Below are 18,277 nucleotides of genomic sequence, written 5' to 3'. Positions count from 1 at the left end.
TTTTTTTTAATCAGCATGTACGCAATTTCAAAATTCTGTTACCTCAATCACTATGGAATAATCAGATCCATCCCAATACCCTTTTGCATAATGCTCCTTTATTAGCAGAATAATGTATTGGAGCCCTAAATTAAAATAACAAAAAAAATGCAAATACTGTAAATTTTTAAATAGAAAATGTTGGAAGGACTCAGCAGCACGCACAAAAAACTGGAGAAACTCAGCAGGGCAGGCAATATCTATGGGAAAGAGCACAGTCGACATTTTGGGCTGAGACCCTTCAGCAGGACTGGAGAAAAAAGTATGAATAGAATTAATAGATGAGGGAGGGGAGGGAGAAAGACAAGGTGATAGGTGAAGCTGGGAAGGGGAGGGATGAAGTAAAGAGCTGGGAAGTCGATTGGTGAAAGTGATACAGGGTGGAGAAGGGGAATCTGATAGGAGAGGACAGAAAGCCATGGAAGAAAGAAGAGGAGGGAGGTGATGAGCGAGCAAGGAGATTAGGTAAGAGAGGGAGCAGGGGACGGGGAAAGGTGAAGGGGGGTGAGGCTGTGTTACCGATAGTTTGAGAAATCGATGTTCAGGCCATCAGGTTGGGGCTACCCAGATGGAATATATGGTTTTGCTTCCCCAACCTGAGTGTGGCCTCATTGTATCAGTAGATGAGGCCATGGACTGACATGTCAGAATGGGAATGAGAAATGAAATTAAAATGGGTGGCCAGTGGGATGTCATTCAGGGCCCCAAACAGTCCTTCCAGGTGAGGTGACACTTTACCTGTGAGTCGTTTGTGATCATATACTGTGTCCAGTGCTCCCAGTGTGGCCTCCTGTATGTCGGTGAGACCCGACATAGATTGGGACAAAGGAGCTTCCTTTCCTCCACCATCAGTGCTGCCCTCAACTGCATCTCTTCTATTCTGCACACATTTGCCCTCACCCCATCTTCCTGTCACCCCACCAGGGATAGGGTTCCCCTTGTCCTCACCCACCACCCTACCAACCTCTGCATCCAGCACAGAACTCTCTATAACTTCTGCCATCTCCAGCAGGACCCCATCACCAAGTACACCTTTCCCTGCTCCCCACATTTTGCTTTCTGCAGGGATCGGTCTCCATGTGACTCCCTTGTCCATTCGTCCCTCCTGGCACTTGTCCTTGTAGCGGAAAAAGTGCTACACCTGCCCCTTCACCACCTCCCACACTGCTATTCGGGGCCCAGAACAGTCCTTCCATGTGAGGCAACACATCACCTGTGAGTCTGTTGGGGTCGTCTAATGTATCCGGTGCTTCCAGTGTGGTCTTCTTAATGTCAGTGAGACATGACGCAGATTGGGAGACCGCTTCACTAAGTATCTACAGTCCATCCGCCTGAAAAGGCGTGATCTCCCAGTGGCCCCCCCATTTTAATTCTATTTCCCATTCCCATTCCAACATGTCAGTTCATGGCCTTCTCTACTTTTGCAATAAGGCCACACTCAGGTTGGAGTAGCACCGCTGTGTATCCCGTCTGGGCAGTCACCAACCTGATGGCATGAACATCGATTTCTTAAACTTCTGGTAATGCCCCCTCTTTCTTCACCATACCCCATTCCCATTTCCCCCTCTCCCCTTATCTCCTTACCCGCCCATCATCTCCCTCTGGTGAACGTCCCACTTTTCTTTCTTTCATGGCGCTCTATCCTCTCCTATCAGATTTCCCATTCTCCAGCCCTGTATCTCTTTCACGAATCAACTTCACAGCTCTTTACTTCATCCCTTCACCCTCCCCCCCACCCCACCGCCTTCCCAGTTTCACCTCTCACCTTGTCGTTCTTCTTCCCCTCCCCTCCCCACTTTCTTACTCTGACTCCACAACTTTTTTACCAGTCCTGATGATGAGTCTCACCCCGAAACGTTGAATGTACTCTTTTTCATAGAAACTGTCTGGCCTGCTGAGTTCCTCTAGCACTTTGTGTGTTTTGCTTGGATTTCGAGCATCTGCAGATTTTCTCTTGCTTTTAAAAGGTATCTTCCTCAAGCAATTCTTTTGACAGTTCATTCCACATAGATACCACCCACCATATGTGTAAATAAGATTCTGTCCTTCAGTTTCCCATTAAATCTTTCCCCTGTAATGATTGCTGTCTGATCCGGTGTGAAGAGCTGTTCAAAACAATATTTATCACCTTCTGTGAACAACCAGCAGCAGCAGATTGTATTCTTCCACAATCTTTAACCTCTTGGCAAAACCCATCCTTCGCTTGATCCCTTCCACCATGCCTGCACAGCAACTCTAGTTCAGTGAGTGGTGTATAAGGAATCAAGTGTAATGAAAAATACACCAAGCCAGTGACAGTGAAACAATCAAAGGAACAACACACAGCTCTGCCACACTAATCAATTATAAAGTTTACAATTAAGTAGCTAACAAGAGCCATCAGAGGGCCGGCATTCTAAGCCCCAGGAGATCACTTCACAAGTGCCTCAAGTCAATTGCGTAGGTCCATTGGCATGAACTGCTCCAACAATAAACTTCTCTCTGTCATTGGGTCAGAAAAGGGGATGGCTGCTTAATTTCAGTTCTTTGTAACTCCCCTGTCGGCCCACCACCTGTCAGGCTCAATCCAGGAGTGCAAGGCAGTGCTCTGCGCTTGCTTGGATGTGCACAGCTTCAACAATACTGAAGGATTTTGAAACGTAGCAGGTGGGTTATTAGGCACCTATCCACAGCCATTACTGCACTCCATCACTGACACACGCAGGCCGCAGCAACCCACAAAGACTTCTCAGGCAGCATCTTCCAAATCTGTGACCTCTATCAGAGACCCTAAAAGCCCCTCCCTGCACATCGGGGTGCAGCAGTTCAAGAAGGCAGCTCACCAACTCCACCACCTCAAGGGTAATTAAGGTGACTGCTACAAAGCTCAGTGCATAACTTAAACACCAAAACCTTGGAAACTAAAAAATGGTGAAGATATCCTGTGGAAACATTCCTTCTCTATGTCCCTAACCACTTAAATACGCATTACTGGTCAACTGCACATTGTCCATACACATTCACTGTAAGGACGCAGAACTTCAAGAAGGCAGCTTGCACCTTCTATTCAAAGTTAATTAGGAATGGTAAATAAACATCAGCTGTGCCAGTGGTGTCCCTATCCTATAGAGAATTCCAGAAACTCAGCATAGTTTTAGCAATACTACATGTGTTGGTCACCTTGGGCCACACTGAACAAATGAGCACTTCACAAAGTACAGAGAATGTCAGGGGAGGAGGAACACACAGAGATAATTTTTTTAAAAATTCCTCAAATGTTGCTCAGTTACTCTATCTTTTTGATAATAGGACTAACAGCAAGACTAATTTAAATGCATAGATGATGGTTTTTGGAAAATATATTTTGGAGAAAGCAAAGTGATAGGTATTGAAATATTTCTGTCTTGTGAATAGTGTGTCTTTTTATTAACATTGCTTTCAGTTCAGAAAATAATCATTTTTTTTTCCTACAGGTATTCAAGATTTTCCAGAAAATATTAAATGCTGTAAATACTTATCAGTCATCGAAGCCAGTGTTAATCCCATTTCCAAGTGAGTTAGGTGGCCTGCCTCCTTGGAGTGAAGCAAAAGGACATGTGCAACTTTTTCGTGAATATGGAAATGTGCTGAATTATCTGTGTTTTTTTACATTTTATCTACACTATAGTGTTCAGTCAAATGCTGGACAAGTGTTCTGAACTAGATGGCATAACTGCCCAGATTGGGGAACTGAATGAACACTAGAGTATAGACAAAGGACGTGTACTTGGAAGGATATGACTGGTGCTGTTTCACAGAGATCCCTGTCAGAGTCTCAACTATACAGAGAGTCACTTATCTGAGTTAGATTATGCCACAAAGCTAGCTGCAGTATGGCCTAAAATTTTAAGAAACTGACAGGAAAATTCTCCATGGCTCCTCAATCCTGCTTCCATATTCAGTAACATCTTGACTGATTCTTTTGGGTTTTCACCTGGCCTATCAGGAAGCAATATCCCTTCATCCTGAGATCTCCAGCAAAGGAAGTAGCTTGTCAGCATTTATCCTGCCTCAACTCGTCTACCATTCTGCAAACCTCTTTTAGATACAGGGTCACATTAGTTAATCTTCCTTTATCAGATTCAGTCTCTGAATATATTTGAAACAAGTGATGGGAATCATGAGGAATTACAGCAGTAGGAGTTTATGGGGTAGTGAAGTAAGTGCATAGCATGCTTGCCTTTATTAGTTGAATGACTGAGTTTGAGTCAGTTCTGTCGCGACTTCATCAAACTTTGGTTCGGCTGCATCTGGAGTATTGCATTGAATTCTGGTCGCCCTATTACAGAAAGGACGTCAAGGCTTTGGAGAGGGTGCAGGGTGGTTTACTAGGATGCTGTCTGAATCAGAGAGCACGTGCTATGAAGAGAAGTTGAACAAGTTTGCGTGGTTTCTACAGGAGTGGCTGAGTCTGAGGGGGGACCTGATAGGAGATTATGTTTGGCATAGTTACAGTAGACAACCTGAATCCTTTTCCCAGGCATGTCAAACCACATTTTTGTTTGTTGTGTAATCCAATTTTCTATGAAAAATCAATGTAATTGAAAAGCAGAGGCTTCCTGTAAATTGCAAGAATTTGTGCATTAATGGACAAATGCAGTACACTCCTTGACAATGGTTTCATGTCCTCAATGGTGTATGTTTTACCATACAAGCTGCAGGTCACTTCGGCAGAAGGAGGCCTTCACGTCATCCCTCAAGTTTGATTTAGCATTACTTCTCCTGCCACATGAGCCACTACTCAGCCTCACTAGCACACCAATCCCAAATTTATTTTTCTTTACATGCTCAATAGTGGGGGAACATAAAAGCAAGACCTTGAATGTTCAAGGACTCCTTGTCCAGTAAATTTCTTGGTAGTAGACCAATGAACAAACTTTCTGATTGAATACATTTGAAGACGTTACTCAATTTCATGGCAAACAGCTTTTTTTCCCATGCAAGTTGTGTAATGTCTGTAAGATTGATTTAAGCATCAAAAATGCTTTTAATCCAGTATTAAAAATTCACCTGTAAATCTCTAGCTATTATTTAAAAGGTAGATCTATACACTATGTAACCTAATGGACCATGCATTCACACTCAGTTGGAAATGCCCCTTAGAGAGATAAAGGAATTAAAGGTAGAGTATTTTGCCTGTTTCCCAAGCAGGGATCTCCATGGGTAAAGCTCTTTTCTGTGAGCAACACACACAAAATGCTAGAGGAACTCAGCAGGTCAGGCAGCATCTATGGAAAAGAATAAGCAGTCGATGCTTCAGGCTGAGACCCTTCATCAGAATTGGAAAGAAAGGGGAAAGATGCCAGAATAAAAAGTGGGGGGTAAGAAGGACAAGGTACAAGGTGATAGGTGAAGCCAGGTAGGGAGCTGGAGAAGAAGGAATCTAATAGGAGAGGAGAGTGGCCTATGGGAGAAAGGGAAGAAGAAGGGACGCCAGGGAGAGATGATAGGCAGGTGGGGAAAGGAAGCAAGAGGCCAGAATGGGGAATAGAAGAAGAGGGAAGGGGAGGGAAACATTTTTTAAAAAATTACCAGAAGGAGAAATCAATGTTCATGCCATTGAACATTGGAGGCTACCTCAACAGAATATGAGGTGTTGCTCCTCCACCCTGAGAGTGGCCTCTGTGATAAAAGAGGAGGGTGTGGACCAAGATGTCAGAACAGGAATGGGGATAGAAATTAAAATGATTGGCCACCAGGAAATTCCACTTGTTGCAGATGGAGTGGAGGTACTCAATAAAGCATTCCACCAATTTAATTAAGGTATCACTAATGAAAGTGAGACCGCATCAGGAGCACTAAACACAATGGACAGCCCCACCAGGTTAGCAGTTGAAGAGATGCCTCAGCTGGAAGGAATGTTTGGGGTCCGAATGGAGGTGAGGGAGGAGGCAAGTTGGCAGATGAGCATTTCTGTCACTTGCAAAGATACGTGCCAGGAGTGAGATTAGTTGGAAGGGACAAATAAACAAGGGAGTGATCCCTATCCAAGTATAGAGTGGGGGTGGAGGGGGAAGGTAAAGATGTTTTTGGGAGCAGGATCACGTTGAAGATGGCAGAAGTTGTGGAGAATGATATTTTGGATGCGGAGGCTCATGGGGTGGTATGTGAGGACAAGAGATTAACCCTTTTAAGATGGAGCAAGTGGGGGAGATGCAAGTGAGAGCAGCACCAATGGTGGAGGAAGGGAAACCCTGTTCTTCTCTATGAGGCTAATTCCTAGATGTAGCCCTGTTGTTTTAATTTGTGGCTAAACAATTAATCAGAAATAATTGGATCCAACAGTTTCATCTTGTTCAAATTAATTGCAAATTTCAATATGTTTAGTTTCTTCATACTATAGGACCTGAGGAGAATATATTCAGTATAGAACAGAAAAATAGGAGAGACTTAACAACACCAATCAGAAACTTTAAGGATCAAAGTAACCCCCATATGGTTGTTGAAGCTTGTAGCTTAATCTGCAACAATTTATTAAGTAAAGTTTGTTTCTGACTGGGTAATTGAATTTTCTAAATAGATAAAATACAACATAACTAGTGTTAAATTTTGTAAAGGCTGTTAAGAGTTAAAGAACACTGCATTTACGTCTCATTGGGGTTGATTATTTTAAATAGTTTTTTCAGAAATTGCAAGTATTAATCACAATTTTTCCCAATTATTTCAGACTTCCAGATGGATTCACCCAACTGTTGAATTTAATGCAGCTCTACTTAAATGATGCATTTCTGGAATTTCTTCCAGCTAATTTTGGAAGGTAATGAATTGCTTTCTTTTGTAAAACGTATAAGTATATATTCAGTGCCTATAATATTACAAGAACTATAATTACTCTTTAGTGCATTTTCTAATGTTTGAACTATTGGACTAGTGCACAGATGCCAACATGCATCTAGTGGTCACCACCAACATTATTTTTTACACTTAACATAGTCATTGTGTCATGCAGCCTGGGTACACATACTTCTTTCTTCCATGTCCATGCTGACCTTCAGGTATATGCTTATATGAATCCCATTTACCAGTGCCTGGCCTATAACCTACTATGCCGTGACATTGAATTTACTGTCTGGATGCTTACATTTTGTATGGATGTCTGCTTCCAGTATTTTGTTAGACAGTGTGATTCAGATTGCAATCAAATTCTGAGTTTAAAAATGTACGTCTTGGGTCCCTTGTGAGCTTATTTCTCCTTGCTTTAGAAGTATGCTCTCTGATCTCAGACATATCTGCCCTGTAGGGAAGGGGGATATTTTTGTAATTAATCAAATGTTAGTGCACTGCCGTGGAGTTGCCATGGTGCCCTTTCAGTGGGCAACAACCAAGTGGCAGGATCTGCCTGCAAACTATCCTGATAGGTTTCTGACAGTTCATATTGTCAGTGATCTTTTCAGTTTCTATAAAATGGTCAGAGTAATTTCAAAACTGTTGAAAATTAACACAAATAGTTTTTTTAATGATAAAATATTTTAAAATAAAAATTAATGCATTTATTTAGAAATGTGAAATTATTGGTAAATAGTTGGAAACATTAATATGCATTGAAATAATGAAGAAACAACATATCTTAAAATTGAATAACAATACCACTCAAATGAGTAAGTTATTTTATGTGCATCAGCTTTGTCTGGTAAGAAGCTGAGGGATCATAGGAGGAATATAAGCAATCTTTTGGAGTGCACCTTGGAACAACAGTGAGTCCTAGACTACAGATGCCCTTGCATCTGACCTTCAGCATGTTTCCAACATTGGCATTGCAGTTTCATATTGATGTGCTGGCTAGCTTTCTGTTATCTTGCAAGTCTATATACTCGTAAAAATAGTGTCCCTTAAGTTCAGTCAAATGTGAGATCAGATGCACTCTTATGTGCATCCAGGATCAATCAGTTTTGTTCTGTTATCATCTTCAATTGCCAGTGCTGCTGCTTCACAGCTTCAAGGAATGCGAACTTTACAGGCCACCCATAATTTCCCTTGCAATGGTAGTTGCCACGTCTCTTCTTGAACTGCTATAGTCCCTGTGGTGTGATTATACCCACCACATTGTTAGTGAAAGAGTTCTAGGATCTGGTTGGCTGCCAGTGACTAGTGTTGGGACAACTTCTCTTTGCATTATATGTCAGTGATTTGGATAACAGAATTGATAGCTCTGCAGCCAAGTTTGCGGAAAATGCAAAGATAGTTGGGGGGGGGGTGCAGGTAGAGTGGAGGAAGCGGGGAGTGTGCAAAAGGATTTACAGAGATTAGAGAATGAGAAAAGAGGTGGCAGATGGATTATGGTGTAGGGAAGTGTATGGTCTTGCATTTTGGTAGAAGGAATAAAGGTGTAGACAATTTTCTAAACAGGAAGAAAATTCAGAAATTTGAAGTGCAAAGTTAATTTGCAGGTTGAGTTGGTGATAAGGAAAGTGGTGCAATGCTGGCATTTACTTCAAGAGCATAAGAATATAAAAGGAAGGATGCAATGCTGAGGCTTTATAGAGCATTCATCACAGCAGTTTTGGGCCCCTTATCTGAGAAAGGATGTGCTGGTGTTGGGGAGAGTCTGAAGCGGGTTCATGACAATGAGAGGGTTAATATATGAGGAGCATTTGTTGGCTCTGAGCCTGTACTCATTGGAGTTTAAAAGAATGAGGGAGGATCTCATATTGAAAGGCCTTGATAGAGTGAGGGAGGGGGATGTTTCCTATAGTGAGGGTGTTTCGGACCAGAGGACATAGCCTCAGAGTACAAGTACAAACCTTTGGAACAGAGATGAAGATAAATTTCTTTAGCCAGAGGATCGTGAAACTGTGGAATTAATTGCCACATACAGCCTTGGAGACAGAGTCATTAGCAATATTTATAGTGGAGGTTGATAGCTTCTTTATTGGCCCAGGGGTCAAAGGTTAAGGGGAGAAAGCAGGGGATTGGGATTGAGAGGGATAATAAATCATGGGTCAAGAGGCCTAGTTCTGTTTGGTCATATTGTGACCCATTCTGGTCTTAGCAAGATCATAAAAAAGCGCAAATAACAGAGGAGTAACCTACTTTTATAACATTCACAATTAAAGGAAGTAAATGTGAATTAACAACATTGATGTAAGTGACACAATATGCGGAACTCATTTCTTAAAGTATATTTTTTTTATCAGCCAATGTATTGAAGACATGAGCAGCAATATCACATTAGACTAAAACACCAAGACTATATCTGGGACATCGTGGACTGCTCTGGGCATTATTCTATAAGACGCATGTGATAGGAGTAGTGAGCATGCTAGGTATTTTAGCAGGCAAATAAATTATAGTGTTGAGATTTTGACTTAGTTGGGATTATTTAATTTGTCACATGTAAAATGGGGGAAAGTTTAACCAAGCTGTGCAGAATTGTGATACACCTCAACATGATAGGAAGGGTGTATTTCCCTTGGTAAGGGAGTTGGTTAGTGGATGCAACTTAAATCTGTAAAAGTATTAGATTATTCTTCTGGATGTATCAACAATTCACTTGCATTTCCTCCAATCTGTTGCATTAGTTTGCTCTCTTCCACATGTAAAAGCCAATTGCAGATTTGAAGAACTTTTCGCTGAACACCTCTGTACAGACTTTAGGGTAAACATGAACATTCAGTTGTCTGTCGCTTTAATTCTCCATCACCCCTCTACTCTGTATTCTGCCTTCAGTCTCCTACACTGTTCCAAAGTGAACTTCAGCACCAGAACTTTATCTTGAGTATATGAACTTTAAAATCCTTAGGGCTCAGTCTAGAATCCAATAATTTTAGATAACCAATACCCAACATTTCCTGTTTTTATCAGAACTGGACAGTTGGGGTGCAAGGTTTTCACTTGCAGCCTTAATTTCTTTTTTCTGTGTTGAAACATTTTAATTTTTTTCTCTTATTTCAGATCTCTAGTAACTGTTGTGATCTGCATTTCATAATTCCAGTACTGTTTGATTTTCCTCTCCCTCATGGACTTGTGTGTGGGAAATGGTGTCTCATGAATTTGACTAACTTTTTGCAAAAATGTGCTCAAGAGGATTAAAGAGGGCCAGGGCAGTACACAGTACCTGCATGGACTTCACCAACACTTTTGACAAGGTCCTTCATGGTGCACTGATCCAAAAGTTGAGATCACATGGATCCAAGATGAACTAGCCAATTGGATACAAAATTAGAAAGGTTCAGAGGGTGGTAGAGGTGGTTTTTCTTTCCAGTACGGAGGCCTGGGACCAGTTGTGTTCTGCAGGATTCATTGTCGGTTCCTTCTTGTTTGTCAACTAGATTAGTGATCTGAAAGAGAATGTGTGTAAATGATTAGCATGTCCGTAACACCAAAATTACTGGTGTGGTGAACAGCAAAGATTAAAGTTACAACAGGATCTAGAGCAGGGGTTCTTAACTTTGCATCCACGGACGCCTTGCTTAATGGTGTTGGTCTTTCACATAATTATGGTTGGGAATGCATGATCTAGAGGAACTAGAAAAGTGTGCAAAGGAATGGCCAATAGAATTTAACTGAAACCAGTGTGAAAAGATGCATTTTGGTAGGTTAAAACAGGGCAAGCTGTACACAATGAATAACAGAGCCTGTGAACAGAGAGACTTAGCAAACAAGTACATAGCTCCATGAAAGTGGCAACGCAAGTGGCCAATGTGATGAAGAAGGCATATGGTGTGATGATTTTCATTCGCAGAGTCTCAAAGTACAAGAATTGGGACATTATGCTACAGCTGCTCAAGATCCTGGCAAGACTGCACGATATCTTGTGTACACCTCAGGTTGCCATACCATAGGAAGGATGTAATGAAGCTACAGCGTATGCAGGAAATATTCATAAAGATGAGAAATTGACTTATCAGAAGAGGTTTATCAAAGTATATTTTTCATGGTGGGGAGAGAGGCAGAGTTACAATCCCATAATACATAAGAGCAGAATTAGGCCCTATGTCCCATCAAATCTGCTTTGCCATTCCAACATGCTAATTTATTAATCCGCTCAATCCATTCTCCTGCTGTCTCCCCATAACCTATGAAGCCCTTACTATCAAGAACCTATCAACCTCTGCTCAATGACTTTGCCTCCCCAACCATTTATGCCAAGAAGTTTCACAGATTCACACCCAGTAGATAAACAACTTCCTCTGTTCTAACTGAAACTCCTTGTACTCTGTCTGTGCTATTGGCCTTAGACTCTCCTCATATAGGAAACATCCTCTGCACATCCACTTTGTCTAGGGCTTTCCATATTCGATAGGTTTCAGTAAGATACACTCCACACCCCATTCTTCAAAACTTCAGCGAGTTCAGGTGCAGAGCCATCAAAAGCTGCTCATATGTTAACCCTTTCATTCACAGAGTCACAGAAAAGTACAGCCCAAAAACCGGCACTTTGGCCCATCCAGTCCATGCTAAGCTATTTAAACTGCCTAGTCTCATTGAGCTGTACTGGGCCATAGCCCTCCATACCCCTGTCATCCATGTATCTATCCAAACTTCTCTTATATGTTGAAATCGAGCTCGCATGAAACATTTGCACTGGCAGCTCATTTCACACTCACGACCTTTTGAGTGAAGAAGTATCCCATCATGTTTTTCTTAAACTTTTCACCTTTCACACTTAACCCATGACCTCTAGTTGTAGTCTCACCCAACCTCAATGGAAAAACCTTGTTTGCATTTACCCCATCTATACCCCTCATAATTTTGTATATCTGTATCAAATCTCCCATCAATCTTCTACGTACCAGGGAATAAAGCCCTAACCTATTCAGTCTTTCCTTATAACTCAGATGCTCCAGTCCTGGCAACATTCTTATAAATTTTCTTTTTACTTTTCAACCTTACTTACACCTTTCCTGTAGGTAGGTGACCAGAGCTGCAAACAATACTCTGAAAAAGGCTTCACCAATATCTTATACAACTTCAACATAACATCCCATCTCTTGCGCTCAATACTTTTGTTTATGAGGACCAACATACCAAAAGCTTGCTTTATGATCCTATCTAGTGATGCACTCTCAACAAATTATGGACCTGTATTCCCAGATCCCTTTGTTCTACCACACTCCTCATGCCTGACCATTCACCGTGTAAGACTACTCTGGTTGGTCCTACCGAAGTGCAACACCTCGCATTTATCGACATTAAATTCCATCTGCCATTTTTCAGCCCATTTTTCCAGCTGGTCCAGATCCTGCTGAAAGCTCTGATAGTCTTCTTCTCTGTCCCCTGCACTGGCAACTTTTGTGTTGTTCACAAATTTGCTGATCCAGTTGACTGCATTATCATCCAGATCATTGACATAGATGGCAAACAAGAACAGGCCCAGCTCCAATTCCTGCGGCACTCCAGACAGGCCCCCAGTCAGTGAGGCAACCATCTACTACCACTCTCTGGCTCCTCCCACAAAGCCAATGTCTAATTCAATTCATCTTGAATGCCAAGCTGCTGAACCTTCCTGACCACCCTCCCATTAAACACCTTGAGAAAAGCCTTGCTAAAGTGCTTGAAAACAATATCCATGACTTTGCTTTCATCAGCCTTTCTGGTAACTTCCACAAAATATTATAAGATTTGGTTAGGTATGAGCTATTATGCACAAAGCCATGCTGACTATCCCTAATCAGGCCACATCTCTCCAAATTTATCCAGTCCCTTAGAATACCTTCCAATAACTTCCCCACTGCTGTTATTAGGCTCACTGGCCTATAATTCCCTGGTGTATTCTTTGAGCCTTTCTTAAACAGAAAAACATTTGCTATCCTCCAATCCTCTGGTACCTCTCTTGTCGCTAAAGATGATTTAAATATCTCTGCTAGGGCTCCTGCAATTTCTACACTTGCCTCCACAGGGTCCAAGGGAACACTGTGCCAGGGCCTGAGGATTTATCCACACTAATTTGCCTAAAGGCAGCAAACACCACCTCCTCTGTAATCTGTATCGGGTCCACGACCTCACTGCTGATTTGCCTTGAGGCCAATTAGGGTAGAAGTACCCAATTTTGAAGGACTCCCACTTTCGAAGTACACCTTTGCCGGAAAACACACTTGCCAGATCCTTTCTGATTCTGTCAAACTGGGCCTTTCTCCAAGTTAGAATCTCAACCCACAGACCAGACCTATCTCTTTTGCATATTTACTTTGAAACTAACGGCACTGTGATCACTAGATGCAAAGTGTTTCCCTACACAAACTTCTGTGACGTGCCCTAATAGGATATCGAGTTTCACACACACTGTCCCATTACTGATTAAGGAAACTTTCCTGAACATGTTTGACAAGCTCTATCCCATCTAGTCCCTTTACACAGTATGAATGTCCCAATCAATATGTGGAACTTTAAAACACCTACTACAAGCACCTTACGTTTCTTGCAGAAGTCTGAGATCCCTCTACAAATTTGTTTGTCTAAATCCAGCACTGCTCTGGTCTATAATATCGCCTGTTTAATGTGGTCATAACTTTATTATTCCTTAGTTTCACCCCATAAAGCCTCACTAGACGAGTTCTCCAGTCTGTCCCAGCTGAGCACTACTGTGATATTTTCCCCAAATGGCAATACTATCCCTCCCCCTTTAATCCCTCCTGCTCTGTTGTGTTGAAATGATTGAACTCCAGAATATTGAGCTGCCAGTCATTTCCCTCCTGCAATAATTCCATGTGTTGATCCATACCTTGCACTCATCTGCCTTTTCTACAATACTTCTTGCATTGAAATATATGCAGCTCAGAACATGACCATGCTCAACCATTAGATTCCTGAAATTTCCTGAGGTCTTAACAACTTCTGTCTCCACAACCTCTCTACTATCTGTTCTGGCACTCTGGCTCCCATCCCTTTGCAACTCTAATTTAAACTCCCCGTGTGCAACACCAGCAAACTTTCCTGCTAGTATATGAATATTGCCTCCAGTTCAGGTGCAAACTGTCGCTTCTGTATCGGTCTCACCTTCCCTGGAAGAGAGCCCAATGATCCAAAAATCTGACACTCTCCCTCCTACACCAGCTCCTTAGTCACATGTTAAACTGTATGACTTTCCTATTTTTGGCCTCACTAGCATAAGACATGGGTAGCAATCCTGAAATAACATCCCTGGAGGGCTTTAAGTTAACACCCAACTCCCTGAACGCACTTTACAGAAACTTGGCACTTTTACTTCCTGTGTCATTGGTACCTATATTGACCAAGACCTCTGGCTGCTCTTCCTCCCACTTAAGAATGCTGAGGATTCAATTTGAGATGTCCTGGGAGTCAACATACCATCTGGGAATCTCATTCTCATCCACAGAAGCCCCTTTCTGGTCCCACAACTAATGAATCCCCTAATACCATGGCTCACCTTTTCTCCTCCCCTTCTCTTCTGAGTCAGAGCCAGACTCAGTGCCTAAAATCTGACTGCTGTGATGTTCCTCTGCTAGGTCATCCCCCCCAACAGTATCAAAGTGTTGTTATGGGTATGGCCACAGAGGTACTCTGCATTGGCTGTTTAACCCCTTCCTGACTGTCACCCAGTCTCCTGTGTCCTGCACCTTGAGTGTAACTACCTCTCTATTTTTCCTAGCTATCACCCACTCAGCCTCCCAAATGATCTGGAGTTCAGCCAATTCCAACTCCAGCTCCTTATCACAGAGTGTTAGAAGCTGCAGCTGGATGCATTCTTGCAGGTGAAACCATCAGGACACTGCCCTCCCACGTCTAGCAAGAGGAGCATTCAACTATTCTGCCTTGCATCCCTAGTGTTCTAACTGTGCAAGTATAAAGAAGGAAACAATAATAACCTGGAAAAAAAACCTTCCAACAGCTTTCTTTTGCCTTCTCTCACACAAGCCTTAATGAGCTAAAACGTCGTAACCACTCTAACACAGTCCACTCCAACAATGCTTGCCCCTGCCTTGTTCGTATTTGTCATTGCCAATCAATCCCAATTGCTGATTGGCCACTGTTAAGAAACCAAACGGCCATGAATCGATGCCTTATGTACTCAACCAGCAAAGCTGAGTGAGTTGCATCTTCTCAAACTTCCAAACACTGTTCAGACACCAAAGCTATTGCGAATCAATATCTCATGTACTCAATCAGTGAACCTGCATGAGCTACATCTTCTCATGCTTCCAATTGCTAATTGGCCTCTAGTTAAGCACAGGATAATTCTCCTCAACTGTCTCTGGATACTCTCCAATGCCTTTATTGTGTTAGCCCTAATGTATCCCTTTAGTGACCGTATAAGAATGAAGTCTAATTTCTGGGGTTTAGTCTTGTAGTAGCTGTGGCAGTATTCTCCTAGACATAATGAATTTCTTTGAGAATTGCCTTCATGTGTTTGTTGTAACATTTTTTAATGCATATGAAGAAGACAAAAGAAAGGAATGTGAATAGATGTAGAAAAGCCACAGTCTTGACACTCACACTCAGGCTTCCCACAATTTAGTCACTGATAAGTAAAGGCAGCATGTGTGTCAGAGATATTTTTAATTTTGTCACGTACCATCTGTGAGCTTTCAATCTCCAATTGACAATGATGGAGGTGTATCACATACCATCATGTCACCTTCCTTTATAACTGTAAAGGTGAATTATTTGTGGTGAGCTACCCCCTGTCCTCAGTGTTTCTCCTGTTTCTGCACTCTCATCATCTTTAAGGAGAAATTGGTAGATCTGTGAGTGAGCTGTTATTAATATATCTGATAGTAACAATACATTCAGTGTTTAATGTTTGAGCTGGATGGCAACAAAGGATACTTATACTAGAAGGTATATAAAACTGGCAAGGGATGTGTGTTGTTGAAAATTGCGTGGATCTGAGAAAAGTTATGAGAAGAAAATTTGCCAGCAATGAAGAGAATAAGCACACTGCTAGAAAATATAGGTGAATCAGCAAATAGAATGATTTTCCTAGACCAGATGGAGCTCTACATTACTCTAGCACTGCATTGCAGTATAATATGGCTTCATCTCACCATTTTTGCCACAGTTATCTTCCTCCCATTGTATAATGCAGATCCTTTAGGCTACTAGTTAAGCCCAATAGTAGGTCAAGAGAAACATTTCTGAATCTGTGAGCTGCCCCAGTTTTTTTTTCTGAAATCATGCTGAATTTTTTCTAGCTTCTCTAAATAACCTGTGTGCAATTGCCCTTTAAGTAGTGGAAACCAGATCTTGTCATGTGGCTCATAAAGACAGGAGATGAAAGACAGAATGAGAGGGCGAACATCAGTTAAGCTTAAGTCCTAATTGGAATCAAAATGTGGTTTATTATCAGTGACATTGTGAAATGTTTTGTTTTGTGACAGCAGTACAGTGCTTTTTCTGATCCTGTGCTGTGGCCTCTCCATACCAGATGGTCATGCAATCAGTTCAAATGCTGTCAACAGTGCATCAGTAGAAATTTGTGAGTGTCATAGGTGATATATCAAACCTCTTCAAAGTCCTAATGAAATATTGCCACTGGTATGGCTTACTTATAATCAAATATGATGGCAGAATGTAGCATTAATGGCAAGACTCTTGGCAGTGTGGGGGATCAGAGGGATCATGGGGTCTGAATCCATAGGACACTCAAAGCTGCTGTGCAGCTTGACTCTGTGGTTAAGAAGGCGTACAGAGCATTGGCCTTCATCAATCGTGGGATTGAGTTTAAGAGCCGAGAGGTAATGTTGCAGCTATATAGGACCCTGGTCTCAGACCCCACTTGGAGTACTGCCCTCAGTTCTGGTCGCCTCACTACAGGAAGGATGTGAAAACCATAGAAAGGATGCAGAGGAGTTTTACAAAGATGTTGCCTGGATTGGGGAGCATGCCTCATGAGAATAGGTTGAGTGAACTTGGCCTTTTCTCCTTGAAGCAACAGAGGATGAGAAGTGACCTGATAGAGGTGTATAAGATGATGAGAAGCATAGATCATGTGGATAGTCAGAGGCTTTTTCCCAGGGCTGAAATGGCTAGCATGAGGGGACATAGTTTTAAGGTGTGTGGAAATAGGTACAGAGGAGATGTCAGGGTTAAGTTTTATATGCAGAGAGTGGTGAGTGCATGGAATGGGCTGCTGGCAGCTGCGATGGAGGCAGAAATGATAGGGTCTTTTAAGAGACTCTTGGATGGATACACAGAGCTTAGGAAAATAGAGGGCTATAGGTAAGCCTAGGTACTTCTAAGGTAAGGACATGTTCAGCATAGCTGCCTGTATTGTGCTGTAGGTTTTCTATGTTTCCATGCATCAATATGTTAGGCCAGGATAGATCTTCGGAGATGTTCACACCCAGGAACTTGGAACTGTCCATCCTGTCCATTGTTGAACCTTTAATGAGGACTGGTGTGTATTCCTTTGACTTCCCCTTCCTGAAGTCCACAATAAAATCCTGAAATTTGAGAGGATTACATCTGCACCAGGTGCATTGAGATGAAGCTCCTTAAGGACCGTGTTAGGGATCTGGACCTGCAACTTGATGACCTTCAGCTAATTAGGGAAAGTGAGGAGGTGATTGATAATACCTATAGAGAGACAGTGGACAGCACCTCTGTGACAGTCCCCCCTCAGAAATCAATATATTGTTTTAGATACTGTCGGAGAGGTTGACCTGACAGAGGAAGACCACAGCGAACAGGACTCTGGCACTCTGCCCAGTGCCGTGATCAAGAGAGCAAGGAGAAATGCAGTAGTTATAGGGGATTCTGTAGTGAAGGGAACAGACAAGAGGTCCTGTGAGCCGGACAAGGATACCTGAATGGTGTGTTGCCTCCCTGGTGCCAGTGTACGGGATGTCTCAGATAGGGTCCAGAGTATTCTGAGGAGAGAGGGCGAGCAGCCAGAAGTCGGTACGTGTTGGGACCAATAACATAGACAGAGAAAGAGAGGAGGTCCTGAAGGAAGATTACTGGGAGCTAGGAAGAAAATTGAAAAGCCCGACCTCCTGTGTAGTAATCTCAGGATTACTGCCTGGGCCACGTGCTAATGAAGGTAAGAATAGCAGAATAAAGCAAATGAATGTGTGGCTAAGTAACTGGTGCAGGGGGCTGGGCTTCAAATTCTTGGATCATTGGGATCTATTTTGGGGGAGGTATGACTTATACATAAACAATGGATTACACCTGAACTCAGAGGATACAAATATCCTTGTGGGATTCTTTAATATAGCTGTTAGGGCTAAACTAAGTTGGCAGGGGGAAGGAAACCAGGGTGTTAGGGTCAAGGAAGAGGAAATTAGAACTAAGTCAAAGATACTGTGCAGCAAAGATG

General features: G+C 42.3%; 1 protein-coding gene across 3 annotated transcripts in view; it reads left to right on the top strand.

The window, feature by feature from the left end:
• lrrc7 (leucine rich repeat containing 7) overlaps positions 1 to 18,277 on the top strand; it is a 247,808-nt gene that overhangs the window by 21,085 nt on the left and 208,446 nt on the right. For all 3 annotated transcript variants that reach the window (XM_059983603.1, XM_059983601.1, XM_059983602.1), the window contains exons 3-4: positions 3,492 to 3,570; positions 6,725 to 6,814. In XM_059983603.1, the coding sequence (XP_059839586.1) occupies positions 3,492 to 3,570; positions 6,725 to 6,814 (169 nt within the window). The remainder of the gene's footprint in view (positions 1 to 3,491; positions 3,571 to 6,724; positions 6,815 to 18,277) is intronic.

Source organism: Hypanus sabinus, chromosome 11 (genome assembly GCF_030144855.1).
Source record: "Hypanus sabinus isolate sHypSab1 chromosome 11, sHypSab1.hap1, whole genome shotgun sequence".
NCBI lineage: Eukaryota > Metazoa > Chordata > Chondrichthyes > Myliobatiformes > Dasyatidae > Hypanus > Hypanus sabinus.
This window is presented reverse-complemented; position numbering and strand designations above follow the sequence as displayed.